This window comes from Onychostruthus taczanowskii, unplaced genomic scaffold, assembly GCF_017590055.1.
Source record: "Onychostruthus taczanowskii isolate IOZ18803 unplaced genomic scaffold, ASM1759005v1 scaffold84, whole genome shotgun sequence".
Classification (NCBI taxonomy): Eukaryota; Metazoa; Chordata; class Aves; order Passeriformes; family Passeridae; genus Onychostruthus; species Onychostruthus taczanowskii.
The window spans coordinates 350,054-374,769 of record NW_024506332.1 but is presented as its reverse complement, the minus strand read 5'-3'; the positions used below and the strand labels follow the sequence as shown (position 1 = coordinate 374,769).

The 24,716-nt window shown below is 43.9% G+C and overlaps 1 protein-coding gene across 3 annotated transcripts in view; it reads right to left on the bottom strand.

The window, feature by feature from the left end:
- Positions 1-956: 956 nt before the first annotated feature.
- EBF2 (EBF transcription factor 2) overlaps positions 957-24,716 on the bottom strand; it is a 121,545-nt gene continuing 97,785 nt past the window's right edge. Inside the window, exons 8-16 of one of the 3 annotated variants that reach the window (XM_041424868.1) lie at positions 21,416-21,533; positions 19,534-19,664; positions 18,282-18,408; positions 13,200-13,288; positions 11,987-12,052; positions 11,722-11,899; positions 10,189-10,374; positions 8,211-8,378; positions 957-2,351 (exon numbers count right to left, since the gene is read on the bottom strand). In XM_041424868.1, the coding sequence (XP_041280802.1) occupies positions 2,332-2,351; positions 8,211-8,378; positions 10,189-10,374; positions 11,722-11,899; positions 11,987-12,052; positions 13,200-13,288; positions 18,282-18,408; positions 19,534-19,664; positions 21,416-21,533 (1,083 nt within the window). In that variant the 3' untranslated portion in view covers positions 957-2,331. Of the gene's footprint in view, positions 2,457-7,318; positions 7,682-8,201; positions 8,379-10,188; positions 10,375-11,721; positions 11,900-11,986; positions 12,053-13,199; positions 13,289-18,281; positions 18,409-19,533; positions 19,665-21,415; positions 21,534-24,716 lie in introns of those variants that run through there. The other 2 variants (XM_041424867.1, XM_041424869.1) reach the window with 2 other exon arrangements.

The following is a 24,716-nucleotide window of genomic DNA, read 5'->3' as shown; positions in this document are numbered from 1 at the left end:
CCCACCAAATCTCTCTTTAAATTGTCATTTTTGCTGATATAAGTTGGGCCTTGGGTTTTAGAAGAGATTTACCCTCCTCCACCTTTTTAAAACGGGACTCAATGGCATTGAGAAGGCACCAAATGACGACCCTGCCAAACCTCACAGCACAGTCAGGAGCACAACACTCCTTCCCAAGAAGTGGGACTTCTTTAGGAATGGCCAGAGCAGCCCAGCTGGTGTCTCCAGTCCCTCTGAGATCTCCTTCAGAACTCCACGTGCAGTGGATGGTTTTATCCCATAAACTGAGCTGTGCACTGCCTCAGGAAAGGGAACTTGGAGGAGCTGGTCCCATCCTTGGAAGCTTTGTTCAGTCCCTGGCAGCACCCAAGACCAGGCTGGGGCTTGGAGCACCCTGGGACAGGGGAGGTGTCCCTGTCCCTGGCAGGGGGTGGCACTGGGTGGGCTTTAAGGTCCCTTCCAACGCCACCGTTCCAGGATTTTCTGGTTCCATGCCCTGCACAGGCTGCCCTGTGCCCAAGCCCTGTCCTTCAGGTGAGGGTCCCTCAGGTCACCCCGTCAGCCTCTCGTCACCATCCAGCTGTGCAGCTGCAGAGAGGAGTTTGGGCTCTTCCTAACCCCAGTTAGCTCCACAACAGCTCCAAGAGAGCTCAGCCATGTGAGCTGGGCCAGTTTCACCATCTCGAGCCCAGCTCAACTTCTACCATCCCTAAAGATCACCAAGAACACAGTTTTCCTTACCCATCCATAAAACTACTGGGCAAATGGACAAGTTCAGATCCTGGGGCATTATTTAGGTTTTATTGATTAAAATCAAGATGTTTCTGTAGGAGCAACTGTCCATGCAGCCATTAATTGTGTGGATTTTAGAGGGGTCTCTGTAGTGTAGCTGATTTTTAATTTTTTTCCCCACTAAAAATGGCTTTTCAACAACCAAATTCTTTTGAATGTTAGAGGGGTCTCTGTAGTGTAGCTGATTTTTATTTTTCTCCCCACTAAAAATGGCTTTCCAACAACCAAATTCTTTTGAATGCTCTCTGAAATAATTCAGTATTTGTTTTATCAAACTTTTCCTCACCTTCCGATTTCAGGAGAGGAGATGCAAAGGAGAATTAAACTCTTTTTTTAGGCTAAAATGCAGAAAAATTCAAAGCAATTTATTACCTCTATGAACTTCAATATATAACTGGCAAATACTTACCATTTTTAATGACTCAGGATAAAAGTGCATAAATCATTCAAATACATGTTCACCCTTTTAAATGCACCCTTAATATGAAGCATAACTGAACTTAAGGTGTTCTAACTACATGGAAAACCCCAGAGAACCCTTCCCCTCCTAATTCATACATTGAATCTATAAAATAAACTCAGTACCTCATGAAAAATCCGATTCACTCAAATCCCTAAGTGCCACTCACTCGTCAGCTGGGTCTTTGAGACTTAGCAGTTAATCTTAGTACCTGAATATTTTAATTGAAGCAAAAAATGGAAAGGGGGGAAAGACGAGGAGGGTGAAAAATTCCTACATGAGCTGTTTACCACAATGTAGGTAAAAGTTTCTGAGGGTTTTGTTAATCAGAAAGAATCCTATACATCCTTGCACATGAATTCAGTAAGAGGGGGGGAAAGTGAGGAGCAATTGCAGCAGTAATAATATATCTCAAACTTATCACTACATTTTTGCATCATCTGTCTTCATTGTACAACTGGAGGAAAAAATCCAAAACAGGGTTTAATTTCTACCTCTACGTACAATAAGTTACAAGTTTATTTATTTAAATAATTGTAAAACATCTTACATTTTTTAAAGAGGTTAAACTATAAGCAAATACACACATACACCAAAGTTCCATCATTCATGTCAGTTTGTCCTAGAAATTCTTTCATGCTGGTACCCTGTTTTGTTGAATTGTTTTTCTGCATAAACTAAATCGATATCTGAAAGGCTCCATAGAAAATAGAAACTTCAACTTTTTTACCCCTACAAAGTAAAACAAATTGTATCCAAAATATCAACCTTGAATCATTTTGCCAATTTCTTTTTTTCTCCTTTGAATATTTTACAAATCTTAGGAAGGTTTTCGTGTCTTCCAGGAAAGACTTTGCATTTCTAATTCCATTCTGCCAAGTCTTGTTCATCCTGGCTCTTGCTGATTCTTCATTCCCAGTGTTTGAGGAGTTGATGTGGTTGTGTCAGAAATATGAAACAGGTAAATGATGCAGACTTCTATCTTGTCCAATCCATAAAAAATGTTCCTTTTTTTTCCTGGGCCTGGCTTTTCCCCAAAAAAGAGCTTGTAGTGCTATTTTTTTCTTTTTAGTGGTCCATCACAATAAGTAGTTTTGTGCTGTAAAAGAAAAATGAAAAAAAAAGGAGGAAAAAAGGGAAGAGGGAGGGAGAGCAGCAAAGCTGCCCCTTCCTTACATCGGGGGAATGACAAGACCAGTCATGGCTGAAAAAGAAAAGTGAAAAAGATGAAATTGTGGCAAAATGTTATGGAACAAAATATATTCGAGCCCTTTGCCCTCCTGTGAGCAGTCAGGAATCATGGGAAGGGCCTGATCTGAGATCAAATTAGAGTTTTGGTGTCTTTAAATCTTTTGGTGCTGTAGTGAGAACTGTGAGGACTGACTGTGACCCAGGCAATGGGCAAAGGGCTATTCCAGGGTAAAAAGGAATAAAATCCTTCCTGTGAGGGTGAGAGGGGCTGGGAGGGAATTCCCAGGGTAGCTGTGGCTGCCCCTGGATCCCTGGCAGTGCCCAAGGCCAGGCTGGAGCCCCCTGGGACAGTGGGAGGTGTCTCTGCCACGGCAGGGCTGGCACTGGGTGGGCTTTAAGGTCCCTTCCTAAACCACTCCATGGTTTTCTGATTCTGTGAAAAGCCCAGGCCCACCAGGGTTACTAAATGGATGAAAAAGAGAGAGGGTTAATTCAGTGCATGTGAGTTTGCAGAAAAACCTTCCCATTTTTGAGTTCTTATCTCTGGAGAGAAGTCCTTGGGGATGGACATTGCTCAGAACTGTCCCCATATTCAGACTTCTCAAGCTGAACACTCAAAACCATCTTCATAAACCAAAACTGAGCAGGGTCTCTGCTCCCCACCCACCCTGCTCATCTGCTTGGAAGGGCTGGGAGCGAGGAAAGGCGTGGAAGCAGAGGGAACTGCCCCCTGGGCTACTGACAAGACCGAGCCAGGGAATTCCAAGCCCTGAATCCCGGCCCAAAGCCTGGGCTGGCTTTTGCCAGTCTGGTTGCAGTGGAAACAGCTTCACTTCCTCACTTTGTTTCCCCCACGTGTCTGAGTCACTGCAGCCCTACCTGGCACACTCCCAGAACGCTGGGCTTATGTAAATTATTTATTAGTCACTCTCCTGCCTTTAATTGCAGCTCTGCTCCTCGTAACCGACAGCAGCAACATTTGGAGCTGCCTGGGACCGGTGCTGCTCCCCAAGGTTTTGAGGGGTAAGTTGAGTTTAGATGTATTTATAGAACAAATGAGCGAGTCACGTTTTCAAAGGGGCCTCGGTGCAGTGCGAGGTTCTAATCCTGCAAAGATTTATGTTCACTGAAATTTGTGGAATTATTGGTGTGTTTAAAACCCTGTCCCGCTGAGAATTCATTTCACCCTTTCCTTGAGAGGGTTTTAAAAAGTGCTTTGGGCAAGTTCCTGAGCTAACACAAGTCTGTTACTGGAGCTGTGTTTTTAAACAACTGTGGATATGGTCTGTGATTTAGTACAATAGGAAAATAAATATTTTCATATTTTCTTACTGACTGGGGCTAAAGTTCCTGCCAATTTTAGCAGATAGCTGAAAGGGAAAGTGAAACCCAACAGCCCAAAGCCAAACAGATACCTTTTGTAATTGCTTTGGAATTTGCTGTTGTTCCTCATATTTTAAAACCTAAATAAAGCAGGTAAACACTTTCATGCCTGTTTTTGGGATATGTGTGAGTGCATTAGAAGAGAGATTATCTGATATCACCAAGGATGCTGTTCCATTCCTTCTCCTTACCCCCAAATCCCAAAATTAATCCTACTGGTGGTGTCCCAGAGTGACATGGAGAGCTGGGTATTGACCCTATGCCTGCCTTAGAAAGGAAAACTTGATTTAGCCTTGGATTTCTGCCCTGCTCCAGGCTCTGCTGGGCTGGACGAAGAGGTGGGCTCGTGCCCTCCGTGCTGCCTCCATCCCACAGCTATCCCAGGCGAGCAGATCCTCGTGCTCTGCTCCAGGCAAAATCATCCAGGCTGCCTCCAGGAGCTTAAAGGGTTTGCCTGAGCTGTCCTGGCTGGGTCTTTGCCTGAAACAAGTAAAGGAGCAGCTGCACAGGCGGTGCCTGGCTTGTCCCCATCCAGGATGGCCTTTCCTGGCTGTTGGATATCTGGGCACAGGGGTTGCACCCCTGGGACAGTTTAGCACGGCTGAGTTTCAGCCATTCAGGGGCTGGTGCCAGTGTAGCTTCAGCTCTGTTCCCAAGAGAGCCAGTCCATAACAGCATAAATGCTTTTTTGTGATGCTATTTTTATTAACAGTATTTTCACTTTTTTTAATCAAGGAAAACTTCCAGCAAAGCAAAGCAAAGCTTAAATCTGAGTTTCTGCCATGTGTCTTCAAAAATATTTTGAGAAAACTTGTAGATGCATCATTCTGGGAAGTTGTTTAACTTTAAATGAAAGCACATTTTTTACTGTAGGATTAGAGATATTAATAATAAAATAATATATGTATTGGAATGAACAGGTTTCCAGAGAAGCTGTGGCTTCTCCATCCCTGGAAGTGTTCAAGGCCAGGTTGGATGGGGCTTGGAGCAGCCTGGGATAGTGGAAGGTATTCCTGCCCCTGGCAGGGAGTGGGACTGGATGGGTTTTAATGTCCCTCCCAATCCAAATGATTCTGGGATTTTGTGATTCCATGGTCTGATATAGCAAGTTCTATAACACAGAAGATACAAGGAAAACCTAATTTGTGTCACTGGCATTTCATTCTCAGTCTCACCTCCTCCTGCAACAAAGAATGAGTTGGTGGAGGAATATTGGCTGGAATTCTCACCTGGTTTTCCCCAGCTCATCTCACGGCTTCTCTCTCTTTTCACACACCCTGCTCTGCCCGTTTCCACCCCACCTCCACTCCCCGTTGGGGCTGCACTGTCAAAAGCCTATTCCCAGCCTGGATCGCTTTTTATTGAATGTTTGGGAGGTTTGGATTAAGGTCTTACACTGCTAGCAAAGCTGTAATTATTTTTGCCTGTATTACTATATATTGAATCGATGTAACTTTTCAATAAAGGTGGTTCAATGCAGGACACTCCCTGATGAGTTGGGAATATAGCAACCACCAGTCATTATCCCAGAGGGTCTTTTTTTTTTTTTTCTCTTGGAGGGAAATGGAAAAAGAATTAGAGATGAGCCTTATTGTATTAACCTTGACAGCTTGCAATTATCAACTGAAACACTTGATTAAAATTGTCACAAGGTTGGAGAATTTTTTTATAAATAAATAATCAAAGATGGGTAGCACCCAGATGATCTGGTGATAGGCGCCTTTAATGGGTGTAATTAATAATGATCACAAGCCTGGTGCGTACAAGTGGCCTTTGGAAAACTGTCTTGGAGTGGAAAGGGACTCGCTGCAATTCAAACGTGAGAACTGGGAAGGGGATTAGTGTTGAACTCCAGGATCATGGAATGGTTTGGGTTTGTTGATTACAGCTGATCTCATCCACCCCCTGCCATGGCAGGGACACCTCCCACTGGCCCAGGCTGCTCCAACCTGGCCTTGGACACTTCCAGGGCTGGGGCAGCCACAGCTCCTCTGGGAATTCCATCCCAGCCCCTCGGCACCCTCACAGGGACCAAATCCTCCCAAAACACATTCTTGGGAAAAAACACTCCCTGTAAACAGCTGGAACAATGGGAATGCAAATCCGAGGATGAAGATTGCACAGCCACTCATGTTTAGACTGGTTTTAATCCAGGCTTAAATACTGCTGTTGGTAGCATATATGGAAGCTCTAATCTAGATTTTCATTGCTGCCTGTAAGGAGAGTGGCATGCTCTGAGGGGCTGGTAAAGAAGAAGACGACAAAGAAGAAGATTATCATCCTCTAAATGTAGATATATAATTCTGTAATGTATATATTATTATTATATATTGGAGAGATGTTTTCCACATGTTATGGGTGGGGAAACTCAGAGTTAATGGCTTTGGAAAGGGGCCTGCACATATTCACTGCTTGCCCTGTGCTTTTGCTATTCTCCCTCCAGCAGCATTTTCGGATACCTAAGTTTGATAAATAAGGAAATAAATCCTAAATTCCATGCCCAGCACACCTATGCCTGGTTTCCAGCCCCAGGGGGTGGCGTGGCAGAGGGCATTATCCATCTCCCACTGCCTCAGTCCAGGCAAGAAGCCTCTTTGGGAGCCTCGTGTTGACTTTTTGGCCACATCTGTCTGTCAGCACTGTGGGAACGTTAATTTGGATATCAGGCTGCATGTACCTGGATCTTTTCCAAAGCATGTGCTCCCCAGCTTGCATCAATTTAAATATTTCAGCTGGAATTTGCATCCATGGCTGAAAGAGTGCAATAGTTACCAAGACCTGGCGTAACAAACCTTATTTCTTCTTGCTGTGTCACTGACCAGTCCTGTTTTATTGGATACTTAAATTTAAGAGTTGTAGAATATGAGTATACTTATGTTTGTGTTGATGTACAGGTAGAAATCCCACAAAGAAAGGGATGTGGTTAATAAATTTTGTATCCATCCAAAATCTGTATGATTTTGCTAATTCAGCAATTATTCACAACCTTAACTCATAGATTAATCCTGACCAGCTCAGGACTGGAGTTTGGTCAGTAGAAATGGGTGGATGTCAGGTTTTAGCTTTGAGATTTTGTTATATTTAATATTAAAGCTCAATTTTTTAGAATCCCTCATTGATTACTGATTTATAGACTGGATAAAATATGTTGTGAACACCAAATGGCATAGGTGGGACCAGCTGGTCTCTAGCACTTTATTTATTTATTGGGTTGGAAGAGAGATAAACTCTTTCTGAGCAGAGCATTGAGTGTTACCTTAAAGAAAATTATTAATTTAAATATTTCAGTAATTTCTTAATCTGTCCCTTTTTCTGTCTCCCAGAAGCAGCTGAGTGGTTTTCTCTCTGATTTGTGTTTAGCACCACCTCAGGTAACTCCTTAATATTTAGGCTTAATATTTAGGCCTTCTTTACAAAACAGTTAGACAGTTTAAAGCAGACTTAAGTCTGTGCACTCACATGGTGAGACCAATGGATAACCCATTAATGGGAAGAAAATTATCTTAAGAAAGTGTGGATTTTCTTGTAACTGGGACAGTAGAAGAAGCTGTTTCAGAATTCTCTGAGTTATCTCTTAAAAATGTTACTGTTTCTGTTCAGCACACTTAGAATTTCCTTACAACATAAAATAATCACACTTTCTGCAAGTTCCTGTGGCCCAGCTAAGGGTTTATATCACACCCAGCCAAACAGGTGCTGTTTGTGGGGCTCATTTGGAATTACCACTGGCTCTTGGCACGGCTCAATTCCCAGAGCTGTATTTCCTAGGCTATCTCTAGTGAAGTCTGAAGGGGCCAGATGACTTCCTAGGCCCTATAAAGGCATTTTTATGGAGACTTGGAGCATATTTATGTGCTGCACACACCCCCCCCAGCCTGTTAAAAGCAAGAATTCGGTACAGGTTTCCATTCTTATCTCACTGCTCACATTTGTTTCACAGATCACCTTTAAAAGGGCTGTAAATGGGCTGTGGGGCTCAATTCCCGGGCTGAGCCTAAATCTTGCAGCAGGTTTGTGTTCTGGACAGAGCTGGGGATTAACTCTGCTCTGTTTAACAAGTCCCCCAAGCCTGAGGAGAAGTCATTCCCCACAAAGAGCTGATATTCCAGGGAGAGGTGTCCCTGCCTGTGGTGGTGGTTGGAACTGGATCTTGAAGATCCTTTCCCAGCCCAAACCATTCTGGGTTTGAAATTCATTGGCTCAGAAGTGGAAATCAGCACTTGGCCCCTGCTCTGAAGCCAGGAGCTTGGACTGACCCTTTGGTGCAGCAGGGCCGGGGCAGGTGTCACTGCTGAGCCCTGCAGAACCCGCGATGGCACTCGCGGTGGTGACTGCTCTCCAGAACGGGAGCTTTAATGCGAATTAACAGCAGCACATTCCTCACCTCGGAAGCCATTCCCGTTGCCGCTGGAGCAGGCAGGGGAGGGGGACCCTTGGGGTCTGATGACAGGAGCAAAGGCACTCTTCTGTTTGACAGCAGGGAACACCGAGGAGGAGAACGGGAGGATGGAAGAAGTGCTGGAGGAGCCGACTGTTGGACTTGAAGACATCACTGCCAAAGGAAAAAAAAAAAAGGAATTTCTCATCAGAAATTCGGTAAAACTGTTTCAAGAATCCGTTGCTGGAGGAGCCGACTGTTGGACTTGAAGACATCACTGCAAAAGGAAAAAAAAAAAAAAGAATTTCTCATCAGAAATTTGGTAAAACTGTTTCAAGAATCCGTTGTTGAATTCCTTGTTTTACCTCTCAAAGGAGGTCTCATTCTCTCAGTGAGTATAATTAGAGTAGGTCTGAAGTAGAGAGGGAGTTTAACTGAATAGTTCAGAGAAAACAGTTCTTAATTCTTTCAAAATTAAGGGTGAGGGTGCCAGAAAATTGAAGATCATCAAGGGAAAAATGGAGTCAATTGGAACAGCAATGGCCTGTCCACTCAGTGTCCTTGGAATTTGGAAAGGTTGGCAAATCCTGTGTCTTCCTCAGTTTTTTAAAAATTAATTTTCCTTGGTTTCAAGTTGCTGCTTAGATTTTACTCTAAATTGGCTACTTTTTAAAGAAGTGCCTTGCAAGAAAAAAAACCCTTTTCTGTGTCCAATAACTTGTCCAGGAGCTGTTTGCTGAGCTTCCAGAACAATATCAGCCATTTCTCAGCAAAAGGAGGAGTAAATAACAATATTTCATGTGAATTCCCAGGTCTCTTGGTAGTATTAGTTTGAAATCACAATAACACAAGAGAGACCTGATCCTTTCCTTATGGAAAGCTCCAGAAGAGGGGATAATAATAACAATAAGAATAATAATAATAAGAAGTAGTTTACCTCTTCATCTGTTTATGTATATATACATATATAACATATATTTAATTATTTACTTACACCATAGCTGGTGGTGTATACTTTTTTTTGGTTGTTTTTCACACATTCCCTAGACAAAGGGAAATCAAGGTATGGAAGGGAAAGTGGCTGTTCATGGTAACACAAGAGAAATTGAGAGATTAATTCTATTATATGTTATATTTCTGGTTATGAAGTTAATATGGTTTCACAGGAAATTAAGCCTCAATTCAGCTCTCAGGTATTGATAATGCCTTCAGACTCATAAAGATTATTTCAGAGTGGCTTTTGCCCAGGATTTGCAAAGTCTCTATGCTAAAAGCAGTGGCTACTCGCTTAATAAAGCTGCCAATTGCACCTCATTTCCCATGGTGGCTTAGCCACTCAGGAATCTGCATAAGTATTTAAAAAATGGAGGAAAATAAAGAAGTTCAATGCTCAACAAATGGGAGCCTTCTCTAGCTGGCACCCAAAGACACTCAAGCACAAAGAGAGCCTTTGGCTGACTCTGCTCTGTTTCTGGGGCAGGGGAGCAGAAGGGCTCGGGGTGAAGGGGAGGGGCAGGGGAAGGGTGAAAGGGCAGGTGAAGGGTGAAGGGTGAAGGGGCGGGAGAATGGTGAAGGGGCAGGGGAAGGGTGAAGGGTGAAGGAGCAGGGGAAGGGTGAAGGGGCAGGTGAATGGTGAAGGGCAGCTAAAGGGTGAAGGGGCAGGTGAATGGTGAAGGGCAGGTGAAGGGTGAAGGGGCAGGGGAAGGGAGAAGGAGCAGGGTGAAGGGGCAGGGTGAAGGGGCAGGGGAAGGATGAAGGAGCAGGGTGAAGGGTGAAGGGGCAGGAGAATGGTGGAGGGGCAGGAGAATGGTGAAAGGCAGGTGAAGGGTGAAGGGGCAGGGGCAGGGCGAAAGGGCAGGGGAAGGGTGAAGGGGCAGGGGCAGGGTGAAGGGTGAAGGGCAGGGGTAGGTGCATGGTGAAGGGTGAAGGGGCAGGTGAAGGGGCAGGGTGAAGGGCAGGGGCAGGGTGAAGGGCAGGGCCGTACGTCCGTAGGGGGATCCCGTCGGGGAGCCGTTGATGAAGCCGGGGGAGCCGGGCACGCCCAGGTTGGACATGGGCACGTTGCTGTAGCCGTTCATGCTGTTGCTGGAGGTGCTGTAGTTGGACTGCTGCGGGGTGGAACTGGACGAGTAGCCCCGGGGGGAGATGCTGCTGGTGTTACGGATGTAACCTGGAAGTAAAGCACATTTCAGAACACCTCCGTGGCGTAAAACCTCCTCCTGCACATCCCCTGCTTTAATAAATGCCACTGAAATCCAGATTATTTAAAATGTTTAAGCAACGCTAATAAATTCAGTGGTTTTTCCTGCAGTTTAAGTTCTGAACCAGCTATTTTAAGTGATCCAATGTACATTTTTTCCAATAAAATTTGATTTATTAAAATTTTAAATTCATTCAAAGACCTGGACAACAGTGTTTGTGTTTATGTTTACCTGGGGTAGAATTTATAATATATGGGATTTTCTACCATTGAATAGGGGAGGTTTTACTCTTCAAATTATTGTTGAATTGTTAAATTACAGATAAAGCAAGTACATTACTAAGGGGAAATGATAACCCGTATAAAGTTGGTAGTTTAACTTTTAATTTCCTCTACTTGGGAGAAAGAATAAACTGGATAAGTAAAACGCATTTTTGTTGTATTAAAAAATGCTAACAAGTATTTGAGAGCCAAAATTTAGCCTTTTTTTACTCCAAAAAGAGAGTTAAAAATGATAGCTACCAACACAAAAGGATAAAATCATTATTCCAGCTGCAAAAGGGTCTTTCCATGAAAAAACTTTCATTAGAAAGACTGATACAATAATTACAGGAAGAGTAGTCACTATTTAGATATAATATTTAGGTATATCAAGTCAGGTAATTTCTGCTCATTTACATTATGAGGTTCTAATTCAGGGCTGGTAAGACCTTGAAAAAATGAGCAAAATTATCTTGATGATGGATTTTAACTGGACAGATAGAAAATTAACATTAAACGACTTGGGTGTTAAACACAGCCAATTATTGAGATCAACCAGAGACTGTGTGTGCTAAAAATCAAAATATTCAGGACACAGAAAAGTTGATCATTCTTTCAATGTTAATGCACTGTTTTACGGGTTGTTTTCCTCACAATCAATGGTGTATCTGGACTAAATGTAATACATACAATATATGAGTGTTGGTAAAATTAACACTGAAGCAGCTGCCTTAAAAACAAAAAAAAAAGGTATATTTCCCACCTCTGTGTGAGGTTTTTTTCCAGCTGCTGCCATTGCTGTTTGTGAAAACAGAGATACAATCAAAAAAATTGATCTTTTGAGGAGGACACGGAGGGAATTCAGGGGCGAGTTGGTATCGAAAGCAATCAAAAATCATTTCAGATAAGGCACAGGAGCAGCACCACCCTTTGGGATGCCCAGAGTTAAAGGCACCGCCGGGCACGCGGAGAGGTTGGAAATCAGATCCAGGGAAGAGCGAAGGGGAAGGTGGCCGGGCTGAGGTTTCAGAGGCCAGGGAACGCGCCGGGGCTCACCCTGGTTGTTGCCCTGCGCCGACTCGGAGATGCTGACGCCCAGCTGGCTGCCGTAGGAGTTGATGCCCATCATGGAGCTGTGCGCGGGGGAGCTGGACAGCGCGGGGATCTGCGCGGGGTTGCGCGGCACGCTGTACAGCGCCTCGGCGATGTCGGCCGCGCGCTTCAGGATCAGGTCCTGCGAACGAGGGACAGCTCAGGCACGGAACGGGGCCGCGGGAGCCCCCGGGGCCGGGCGGCACCGTCCCACCCCCGGCAGCCTGACCTGGTTGTTGTGGGGCGTCCCGTACAGGGCCTCGACCAGGTCAGCGGCTCTTTTCAGCAGCATTTCCTGTGGGGCGGAGGGAAAGAGGTGTTTTAATGGCAAAAAGTAGCTCTGGTCAATAAAATGAAGTGAAATAAATATGTAATAAATGAAGAAAATAAAGAAACAAAAACTTTTAAATATATAATAAATGAAATAAAAATATAGAGATAAAATAACAATAAAAATAAATATATAATAAATAAAAATAAGTGCAACATACAATTAATTAAAGAAAAATATAATAAATAAAATACAAACAAATAACTAAATACAATAAACACAATACAGTGGTAATATAAAATAGAACAGGAGAAAATAAATAAAAGAAAATAATAAATTGAATAAGACAGAATAGACTAGTCTAGCCTAAAGTAAAATAAAAAAATAAATACAATAAATAGACGAATAGAATAGAATAGAATAGAATAGAATAGAATAGAATAGAATAGAATAGAATAGAATAGAATAGAATAGAATAGAATAGAATAGAATAGAATAGTTAAATAAATAAAACCATGAGCTAGTATTCTCTCAAGGGTTTGTGTGTGGTCGCTCTGAAGCCCGGTGCGTTCAGGTGCTGTGTTCAGGTGTTATTTGCCAGGTACCTGAGGAATTTAAGCCCTCCCGGTGGGTCAGAGCAGCCCCTCCAAACCACGAGTCCCTTTGGAGCCAGCGGGGGCTGATCCCTGGCTCGGCCGTGCCGGGTCCGGGGCTCCTCCGTGACCCGGAGCTCTCCAGAGTCCTGAACCTGCTCCACCTCAGCAGCACCAAAAACGGAGACAAATCCCACACGTCCCTGCTCCCCCGGGGATTTCAATGGATCCTTTTGCCGGGACACACGAGCGTGTGGAGGATTCAATACATTCCTTTGCATGGACACAGCATTTGGGCTCAGGGATGGGCCACCAGGGGTAGGGCAGAGCACAAGGACGATGAACTGGGAATGTTCACTGGACTCAATTTAGCAGCAAAATTACACAGAGACTGTTTGGACTCCAACATACAAAAATCACTGTGGGTTCTACACAGTCCCATCCATTCTTGCCAGATTTACAGCTAATTGGTAAATTCTGATGTGATTGTCATTTAAGACATAATTGTGTCTCTTTTATTAATTAGAAGTGAAAAAACAGATTTGGTGGGCTGAGTGAAATGTTTAAAATTATTTTACCTTAGCTAATCTTTCAGGGTCCCCGGGATGTCTTGGGATGACCTTCTGCAGTCTTTGGAAGCCATAATCTATGGTAGGTTCATTTAAAGCTGGAAGGAAAACATCAAACCCCACCACATTATATGACTGTATCTAAACATGTATTTTTATATGGCTCTGTCTCAATTGGGCAACAAAGAAATCATGACTTCTGCACTTAAAACTGCTCCTGTTTCCCTGGCTGACTTCTCATCCTCTATCAAAAGCTGAATGAATAATTTGCAAGATGCAGCAGCGCTGTCACAAAACACTCCTTTAAGGATGAATGTTTCACTCTGGACAAAACCATTACATCAATAAAGCAAATTATGAGACAAACACACACCAGAACAGGTTTTCTCCTGCTGGTTACGCAGCCAGAAATCAGACAGCCGTGTTTGCTCCTCTAATAAACACATTCCACACACGCCCCCAATGTTTTGCAGTCCCGAAGTAGGGCACAGCTATTCATTAGACACATTCCCTTCCCCAGTTGTGTGTTCTGCATACGCTGCCACTTCCCTGTAATGATCTTAATCTCTGGTGGATAAACCAGGATATTTTGACCCAGATCCTCGGTTTGCAATAGCTGGCAGAGCCCTACTGGATCGCTGATGATTTCAGAAAACTTCAGACTCTTTCCTAGTCTCTGCTAGGAAATTGCAGCAATAATACTCAGATTTCTGATTATTCAAACTCCAATTTAAATTGGTGCAGAACCCAAAAGTCAGCTTGCAGCATTCTGTGTGCTTGGGCTCTGCCTGCCTCCAACACCTCAGCAGTGCCACTGAGCACCAGCACAGTTACAGGGATGCTTTTTTTTGAATTCTCTTATTCTTCAGAATGCACATTTTAACACAAATGACACATTCATGCTGAGGATTCTGTGAAGAATTTCATTACACATTTAATAAGTAACACATGTAAGGCCTTCAGCACTACCCTCAGTCAATGCTGGATTAGACCTTTTTGTACCATTTTTGGTTCTTTTGGGAGGGAAAAAATCTTTATTATTTAGAATAACTAGCACTGGCACAGCTGAAAACCCCTGATTACAAGAGATGCTGATGGTTCTTATTGAATGATCCAAAATATCCTGAGCACCTCACAGGAGAACCATCTTCTGCACCAGGAGAAGAATCCATCACTTTTACAGTGATCCAGGTTCCCTGTTTATCTCTGCTCCTTGTTTATCCCTGTCTGCTTTTGGTATAACAACATGAAGGTAAAAGGTCACATTCTCCACGGAGATACATTTTATATTTACTTTTTATTAAATAATTATGGCATGGCATGAAGTTTAAATATTACAGGAGATAATCAAGTGGGAATTGAGCAGAGAAAACCCAGACCTGAGAATTTAGTCTTGGCTATACTTAGAATGTCTTTGCTCTCCACTGGGAGCCATTCTGGTTTGCTCAAGGAGTTTAATAATACACATTTCAACTGCCACAGAATCTACATCCCGTTTGGGAAGAGGAGTTTTTGGGGGGTGGGCTATTTTGCCAATAATCCTGAGAATTAGAGGCCAATTGTCACAAGAGCCTAAACATCATTATGTGGCATTTCTCTTCTTGATCACAAATCTGTTCATTTAAGTGATTTAAGCTAAAGAAATGTGAAATATATCGGAATTCAAACATGTGAAATATACAAGGATTCAAATATATATCAAGTTACTAAAAATAGCTAGTGGGAATATGCAAAATGCTAATTCAGGAAGAAGAAGCTGGCTATTATTCAACAAATATTTTTCCAATGGATTGACATGGACAGTTTCATCCTGATAGATCAACAGCAGCAAATCATTTCCCAACAATGCTGAATTGTTCACAGGACCCTGCCATCCTGAATCAATGTGCACATTATGTCTTTCAGCACAAAGGTTTTCTGTACAGCCTGCAACAAAATTGCCCACTACTGGTTTTACTCATTAATGGAACAAAAATATCTCTGTTGTGAAATCCTGCGAAAAACCAGTACCAAGTATTTGGAGGAGTAAATGACACCTTCCCAAGTGGAGGCCAAACATGAAGAATCCAACAGCAAGTTTAAGCAGCTTCCCAACAATCCCACTTCCACTGAAGAAAGAGCTGCTGGGTCAGGAGTGATTTATCTGTGTGTTACATAGAAATATGCCAGAATTATATCCAAATGCTTTGGGGTTCATGGATTCAGAGACCATAAAGGGGTCTGACACACAAGCAGGCTGTTCATTGTTTCCTAGAAATCAGATATCTGAAATGAAACCCCTCAGAAAATGGACTCAGGTACAAAATCCCTTTGGCAACCCTCAAATCCAGAGTTTCAGGCCTCTCCCTAGCACGAGTGTTTTAACAACAGATTTGTTGTACAAGAGTAGGGACAGATCTAAATGTGTCACCAACTACCTGACTTTATTTATGTGAAGCTCAAAGTCTGGACAGTGCTCCTCTTTGATGTTCTTTACCCCTCAAAACCCGTGTTTTCATCTAAAACACATCTCTTCTGACTTGCTGGAATAGGAGGGGAAGAAGAATTCTCACAGCTGAGCAAGTTCTGCCAGGACACTTGTCTGCGTCAGCCAGAGCTGCAGCATCAGCTCAGCCCCTCTCTGCAGGGCCTGGCTGTGACACCCCCCTGCACAGTGCTGACCCTGGGAGGGTTCCCTGGCTCACCACACGTCACAGCACCTCAGGCTGTGCAGGAGGAGCGGCAGCAGCTCCTGCTGGTATCACCCTGGGAGATGTGGGAAAGGGAGAGCAGTTTTTGCAGTGGGCTGCCCAACCCTTAAGGTGTTAACAGAGAAAAGGCACCTGTGGTATCAAAGTTTGGATCATGGAATGGTTTGGGTTGGAAGGGACCTTAAAAATCATCTTGTTCTACCCTGCTGCAATGGACAGTCACACCTTCCACTAGTCCTGGATGCTCCAAGGCCTGTCCAACCTGGCACTGGACACTCCCAGGGATGGGGCAGGCACAGCTTCTCTGGGAAACCTGTGCCAGGTCCTCAACACTCCCACTGGGGGGAATTTCTTCTGTAAATCTCACCTAAATTTCCCCTCTTTCAGTATGAACCCATTACTCCTTGTCCTGTCACTACAGATCTTGATGAAGGGTCCCTCTCTGGTTTTCCTGGCAGCCCCCTTAGATCCTGGAATTCTCTATTTCCCCAAGTCTCTCACAGGCTAAAGCAGTGACAGCAGGAAATGCTTTGCCACCTCAGCTTTTTCTGTCCAAGGGAACTCACTCTTTATAGAGCTCTCTGCATCCTTGTAAGTGTTGTTTCTCACAAGCAGAAAACAAGAGCTTCAATCTCCTTACAAGATTTAGCAAACCAGCCCCTTCCCATCCCTGGATCCTGGCACGGAGGCTGATACAGCACAACCCAGAGCTCAGCCTCTCCCACAGATGATTTTATATTGCTTTGCTCTGACAAGGTAACCCCTGGAGGATTTCTGCTCAGCAAGGAAAATTATGTTCCAAATCTCCCTGATATACACATTTCCAGGTTAGCATCTCTGTGACAAAGTAAATGCAGAGCTGTGATCAAAGCTGAACTAGGAAAGCCTACAAGATGTGCCCTCAGCTGGCATAAAGTGGTGTGTTATTAAAGCCAGGGGAACTATAATAGAACCACTTACAGCAGCAGAGAATTTGAATTTGTGTCGTATTAAAAGCAGAATATGAGGCTACAGCAAGATTAGCAGCAGAGAACTAATGTCTTTTTATTCCAGGAGCAGCTGATGAAAGGAAAGCAATTCAGAATAGGGATGTGTGCAACCTGTATCCTCACTGGATGAAGCCACACACGGGGCCAAGTGATTGGGTGTGCTTGTGGGATCTGATCCTGTTGAGATTTTTACCTCAGCTGCTTTTAGAGAGGGTTTTGACCTCAGACCGTGGTGGACAGTATACTGAGGGGGGCACTTCATTGGCTCACAGTGGGAACTGTGAGTTCTTGGGAGCAGTATGCTAACACTTCTACCCTATATTTGGTCAAGTTTCCAGTTCTTTTTCTCTGTTGGTTCAGGACCTTTTTCTTATAAGGTCCTGTTCTGAGTTCACGTTCAGGATTGGACCTTTGCCCTCAGATGCCTCTATACCTGGCTGCATTTGCCCTGCCCACGAGTCTTTGGAATCTCTGTAACCTGTAGTCACCACGTTTTGTTATTTTCATTACTAAAGTTTTATTTTCCGGGCTGGTCCATCACTCCCATTCCTCATTTTTAGCCACTTTCTCCCAGGCAAGGCAAGCAAGGAGATCACAGTGAGCTTCCAAGTTCCTTATGTGGTGATTTAAAAACAGGATTTTATCTCTCATTTTAAGTATTTTAAGTATCTCTTACTTCAGCTGCTGAAGTTGGTTCAGCCACTGCCATTCCCCTCCAGTGAGCCATTTCTCTGGGTTTTTGCTGTACTCTCCAGCACATCATTACATGTCTACAGAATCCTGCTGACTTCACTCTGACAGGAAGTTTTCCATGTGGGAACCTTATGGAAAAGTCCACACATCCCATTTTGGTGAGGAGAGGAGGCTGATGGTCAGGTTGCACCCCTAGGTGAGAGCACTTGGGAGTGGAAACACTGAGAGCCCCAGAAGTGCAGCAGTGCCAGCACTGCTTTGCACAGCACACTTTGCAGAAGCCTGACATAAAGACACATTACAGGACACAGATGAGCTCCCACAAGAGCCTCACTGTGCCAGTTAGATTTACCCTTGAAATGTATAGCTAATTTTTACATTAACCTTTCCAACAGTTTCAAACAATGTTAGTGTCACTCTTTCCAAAAAAAAAAAAAAAAAAAAAGAAAAGAAAAGCTCAAATACAATCATGTGGAACATAAATATTTGGTTGTATATTCTGTAGGCAGACCCATGTTATGACAGCACTTGGGAAAAATATTAATGTGCAGTAGAAATGCCTTATGAAACCTCCTCCTTTCACCCCCAAATGGCACCATTGCCAGAGTGGCCTTGGATGAGCAAGAGGGTGAATTAATAAATTCATTAATTAATCAAACCAAGGGTTGTCAATACCAATGACCAGCACAGCTCCTGCAGCCCCAGTCCCAGGCACCCACCTGTGTAAATGAACCTGCCTGGTGCTCCTTTGCAGAACTGTTTGGATTTGTAGGATAGTGTCACCTCCACCACACCGGGAATGTGCCGCGGAGGCGTCTGGACGCGGATGGCGTGAGGGGTGATCAGCTGGGAACGGCAACAGGAGAGGCACCGTCAGGGTCTGTTCTGTCCTTTTACTTCACGAGTAAATTACAGAAAAGTTTGGGTTGGAAGAACCCTAAAGATCATCCAGTCCCACCCCCAGTGAACACCTTTCTCTATCCCAGATTTCTCCAAGTCCTGCTCAACCTTGGACCCTTCCAGGGATGCAGCAGCCACAGCTTCTCACAGAATCACAGAATCACAGAACTTCTAGATTGGAAGAGGCCTTTAAGATCGAGTCCAGCCCATGTTCTAACACCTCAACCAGATCATGGCACCAAGTGCCACATCCAGTCTTTTTTTAAACACATCCAGGGATGGTGACTCCACCACCTCCCTGGGCAGATGATTCCAGTATTTGACCACTCTTTTTGTGAAAAACTTCCTCCTTAATTCTAGCCTGTATCTCCCTTGGTGCAGCTCTCCCTCTCTGGGCTACCTGTACCAGGGCCTCACCATAAAAAATGTCATCCTCATTTCCAGTTCTACCCTTGTTCACTTTAAAACCATTCTCCCTTGTCCTGCCATCACAGGCCTCAGTAAAAACACTTTTTAAAAAAATTATCACTATAGATCAGCAGAGGGTTAGATCCTAGCCTCTAGGGAGAGGATCACACATTTTAGGATGAATTGTCATCAATAAACTTGTACTGTTAAGCCCATTGGTTAATTGGCTTATTCCTGGGTCCAGATGGATTTTTTTTCTCCTTCCCAAACTTAAACCCTTTCTTTATTTCTCTACTTTTGCTTATGTAAATGAACGTGTGTAAATAATAAACTCTGTGGAAAAATTGATAGAGTAACATTCATTAAGTTCATCAGTGGGTAAAAAAAGATATGGGAATGTCAAATGTCTCCTTCAGCTCATATCAGGAGACAATTTCTAATAATTTCTTTGATTCTAGAGACACCTAGAATTGTTCAGTTTCACTCTGGGTATCATTCAATAATATCACAGAGCAAGGAAAACACGTTCCATTAATTCCCTTCACACAGGTTTCTATGTCCCACCTCACACAGCACCATGGAACAGGAACAGGAATTAACCCCGTTCCTCCTCAGAAAAGGGAAGTCTCCCCAGCTCAGGGGCAGAGGGGCAGCTGTACCCACCTCACTCCACACCAGCATGGTCCCAAACACCACCTGCAGCCCATCGAAGAAGTTGTCCCCGATGATGATCACCATGGCTCCCCCCGTGGTCCACCCCTCGCTTGGGCTGATGGCTTTGATGCAGGGCGTGGCTGCACAGAACAAAAAAAACCCCATCCAAACAGCTCTTTAAGGTGTCTTTTTTCATCCCCCCAACAGTTTTGAGGCCTGGGTGTAAATCCCTGGAGCAATTCCTGTGAGCATCAAACATCCCAAGTGATGCAAAAACTGCAGCTGAGAGCAGCTCCACCCACCCACACCTGGGAATTCCTGAATTCCCACTGCTAGCAGAGGCCTAGGACAAGTCCCTTCTAGCCATTCACCCATGAAGGCTTCTCACCACTCCACAACCCCCAGAATATTGAGAAATAAATAAATAAATAAATAAATAAATAAATAAATGAGTGTTTTCTGCCTTGCAAGTGTTAATTACTTGCCTATTCATTACTGGCACTTAACATCGTGTCATTAAAGCCTAATAGGCCAACTGTAGTGGGTGTAAAAATGAAATGCTTAAATGACTGTGCAGAGACTGCTTAAAAAAACAAAATAACACCCACTGATTAGCATATGATCCCACAGACATAAACCTTGTGGAAAAAAAGGTAGAGTCACATTCATTACATTTATCAATGGGTGAAAGAAGATATGGGAATATCAAATGTCTCCTCCAATTCATATCAGGAGATAATTTCTAATAATTTTCTTGATTTTACAGAGCCTTTATTTTTTTTTTATTTCTCTCTTCCATATGTTCAAGGCCTATGGACTATGCATCCCATCAGGAACCCAATATGGTTTCCAGGCCATAACCAAAGTCAATCCATCACTCCATTCCCAATGTTGACAGGGTCAGAGGTGGAGGGGAACTTTGGCAGTGCTCCAAAAACATGAGACTCCTTTGAACAGCCAGTCAATCACATCCAATCAGTCAAGGAAAAACTGGATGGCTTCCTAGGCTAGGAATCCTGGGATTTTCCTTCTACCATTTCACTGCCCGCTGGGGGAGAATTAACACCACTCTGAATTCTTTACTGATTCAATCATTTTCTTCCAGTTCATTAATTCTTCTTTTAGGTTGATACAGGGCACAGTTAAGAAGTGGGGCAGCAAAACATTATAATGAAATAATATCCTTGCTTGTCTTTTCTACTAACATCACCAGCTCTTCTCACTTTCAGGGGCTGCAGGAGAGGGAAAAGCAGGCACTGATAGCACTTTCCAGCATTTTCCAGTAGTTTTTGAGCACTGTCTGCGTGAGGGAGGTGGAATGTTTCGGGAACGAAGAGGAGAGGAGGGGCCGAACATTTTGAAACTTAACAGATACAAGAATTTGTAATTGCTTGAATACAGTCCCCAACCCATCCTGGAGCTGGCCATGAGTCTGGCTTAGCCAAACAAACCCACATCAATTAGTGTCAGCTCCCTCTGCGCATCGTTAGGCTCCGTGCACAGTTTGTTTAAGGGAACCAGTGACACTTTTTCATACACATCTTGTGCTGGAACGGCTCTGTTTAACTAAGATGTCATCTTGCCTAATTTGCCTGAAATCAAATCTATCCCAGCTGAATGAGAGGGCTGAAATTTAGATAATACTTGGTGTTTCTGTGTTTTTCATCTTTGCAGTACATACTAATTAATAAATTGCAGGGGGATGGGGAGTCAGTCCCTTAGATGTGAGGAGGATCATATTTTGCATGCAGTAGACACTGTTTTCCTGCCTCTGCCTTCTCCAAACCCCCTGAGGCTCTGCAATTCCCCCTTAGCTCTCCTTCCCTCCTGAAAACAAACAGAAATGGAAGAACGGGTAATTTCTGCTCTGCTCTCCAGACAAAACTCCCACCTTCCGAGGGGTCGAGTCTTCTTGCTCTCCGCCCGTGCTTGGAGTTGTTGTGCACAAACATGTTGTCAGACACTGCCAGCACATGCCCATCCACATTCACTGTTGTTGATAGCACCACCTGGATATTTAGAAAGAGAAGGAAAAAACAGCCAGGTAAACAATTTATTTGAAATTCAACTTGTTAAGGATTAATTATTCAGTTCAGCTAAAGCCTTGTTTTGTAAAATGGCAGCACACCCTGCAGGGGTTTAAGAGGGGGAGAAAATATTTTCAGCCTTCATTCAGTGCATTAATTGCATTTAACACAGCATCCTGTGGGCTGTATAGAAGCTTTGCTGTTAAATGACCCAGCTCCTGCACGATGGAAACTCCATGAAAACAGGACCTAATATCATGCCTGGTTTTGATATGTGAGTGCATGGTGCCTCCTGAAAAATCATCTGAGCCTGAGGACCCCAAACCAAGAATAGGTTTTAAACCTCAACATCCATGACTAGGCTCCAATCTGAACTCCTAGAGGAAATAACTGTATATGTTAATTAATCCCACTTTAGTTTTTACAGTATCCAAAGCTCTAAATCCCATCAATCCAGATAAAGATGTGTGACTTCAAACCACAAGCTTTTAGGAAAAACAAACAGTGTTTTAACTCCTGAAAGAAAATGCCCTCTGAGTGAGTGGTTTTGACCATTAGTTGGTGTAAATGAGCTTAATTCCATCCCACTGCCACACCTACAGTAATGCACAGCCATGGAGAGTCAAACCCTGGATGTGTTCATGGATTTTCACAGCCTCAGATGTCACAGCCGAGGTAAGAGAATGTCAAGCTCTAATTGTTGATAAAACTCTATCCAGCACAGAGCAGGAGAGACCTTGCCCTCCCCAGGCTTAGGCAAGCTTAAAGAATACTTTCTTTCTTGAGACAACTCTAATTCATTCCAAAAGGCTCTTGTCATCCTGTACTCTTATACTTCTCAAGCATTCTTGTCACAGAATGTGTTGCTTTTGTGTGCCAACTGATTTCCTCATTCCCATTAGGGTGGGGTGTGACTCCGTCCAAAGGGAACGTTTCCTGCATGACATAGCTGAGCCCACTCAGATGCACTTCATTATTTTCCCTTCAACAATGGAAATAAATTTTAGTCTCTCACTGGCCAGCCCAGAACACACTGTGGCAAAGGGGAATAGGCCTGAATTATTCCAGTGTCTGAAATATTTACGACAAGTGTTTAAATTGCAACCAAATGTAAATAAAAAGTGTGTGTTTTATATACAGTTACACTGTGGAATAGACATCTCTGAGCTCACTTACATGAGTGGGATAAATACACACCCACCTGCTCCCAGGAAGGGAGAATAGAGGCAGACTTCAAGTGTTCACACATAGAAGAGAATCATGGAATGTCCTGAGTGGAAAATGGACCCACAGGGATCATCCAGCCCAGCCCCAGGCCCTGCACAGACATCCCAAAATCCCACCCTGGGCATCCCTGTCCAAACACTCCTGGAGCTCTGGCAGCCTCGGGGCCGTGCCCATTCCCTGGGGAGCCTGGGCAGTGCCAGAACCTCTGGGGAAAGAGCCTTTCCCAAAATCCTACCTTTCCCTGGTATGCAGCCTGACCCTCCCTGGCACAGCTCCAGCTGTTCCCTGGGTCCTGTCACTGTCCCAGAGGAGAGGTCCGTGTTGGAATCCACATTTGGGTTGTGCACAGCACAAGAGCCACATTTTGGTAGGAGATATAGAGACCCCCACAGCAATGGCAGAGTAATGGCAAGAACCAGTCCAGAAGGCAAGTGCTGAGCATCCTCTGCTCCCTGAGCCAGCAGGAATGGAAAATGCACTTCTAGACCTCTCTCCATTTGTGGTTCCATTTTTATCCACCTCTCCCATCCATGACAGGAGGGCCAGAGCCACTTGGCCTGTCACAGGTGGGGACCCAGGGTAAATAAACACAGCATTCTTGTGGACAGGACGAGATGCAAAGTTCAGATTTGGAGCAGAACCTTCTCAAAATTTGGGACTTTTTTTGCTGTAACCTTAATTTCAGCAGAGACCTTTGTCATTGCTACACCACCACCACCCAACTCCTCATCCATGGTGTGGAGAAAGGACATATGAGAGCATGGACATCAAAATGACTGAATTTCTTCACTTTGCCCCATCTGTTCCCTCTTGCCTGATGGAGATCACAATACAATTGTTTTATTCTGGAGATTAAAAACCAATGTTTTATGGATAAAAGGAGGAGGAATGTACATTCCACCATGGTCTCTAACTCCCAGGCCCTTCCCTTTCACAAGCCAACTGCTTTCCCCCAGTGAGTATTTCCTGGGTCATGAAGGGTGACCCTTTCCATCTGGAATCAATCAGTCAACTCCTGACAACTTCCTGAAACACCTCACTCCATTTCCTGTTCTCTCCCCCTTCCCTCTTTCCCCCTGGTTTGCTTCACTCTTCAAAACTGCAGGCCACAGCAGCTTAATGTTAGAGGGTCAGACACAGTTAGACTCCAAAACACTACACAAGAACACCTTTGACCTTCAAAAATCTTTACATCTTAGCCAAACAAATCAAGGTCAACATTTCTTACCATTACCTTGTTAACCATTTCTATGCACTTTTGCCCAAACCCTCCTGAACACGTATTTATCAACACTTGTTCTCCCAACGTCGTAAAATAGTCCAAGCCCTATTTTAAAACCCCTGTATTTAGTGCTGATGAAAGGTGATGTGCAAACTTCCCTGGAGATTTAAATTCTGACTTTTGCCCAAGTGCTGACGAATGGTTCTGATGAGTTTTTCTTTTCCTGCCCTGATGGCACCACTTCTTGTGTATGATTATTTGGCTTCTTTGCCTATTTCTCAGTGGATGATCTTTTACCAACTACCATTTGTTAATGCAAAATTTAACCTAAAGGGAATTATCTGAGAACAACAAAACAGGTCAGGTAGGCCATGGATTCTGGTAAGTGGGGCTGAGGGCCAAATTTTAGGCACAGACAGCATAGAAACTTAAGATTTTGTGCCACCCAAAAGCTGGACCAAACTGTCACTGCTGCTGAGGTTTCAGAGCACAGCAAACAAGAAGGAAATAGAGAGCGCAATGTTATTCCTTCATCCTCCCAAGCACAGATGCCATCTCCCTCCGAACACTGAGGGAATTACAGGATTCTAAGCTGTTTTCACACTCCTTGAGGTTCTCCCTGCCAGTCTGCAAAGGTCTTCTTATCAGCTGAGAGGCCACAGCCATAAAGCAGTGATTCCCCAGCAGTCCTGGGGAAATGCCGGAGCTGTATCTCC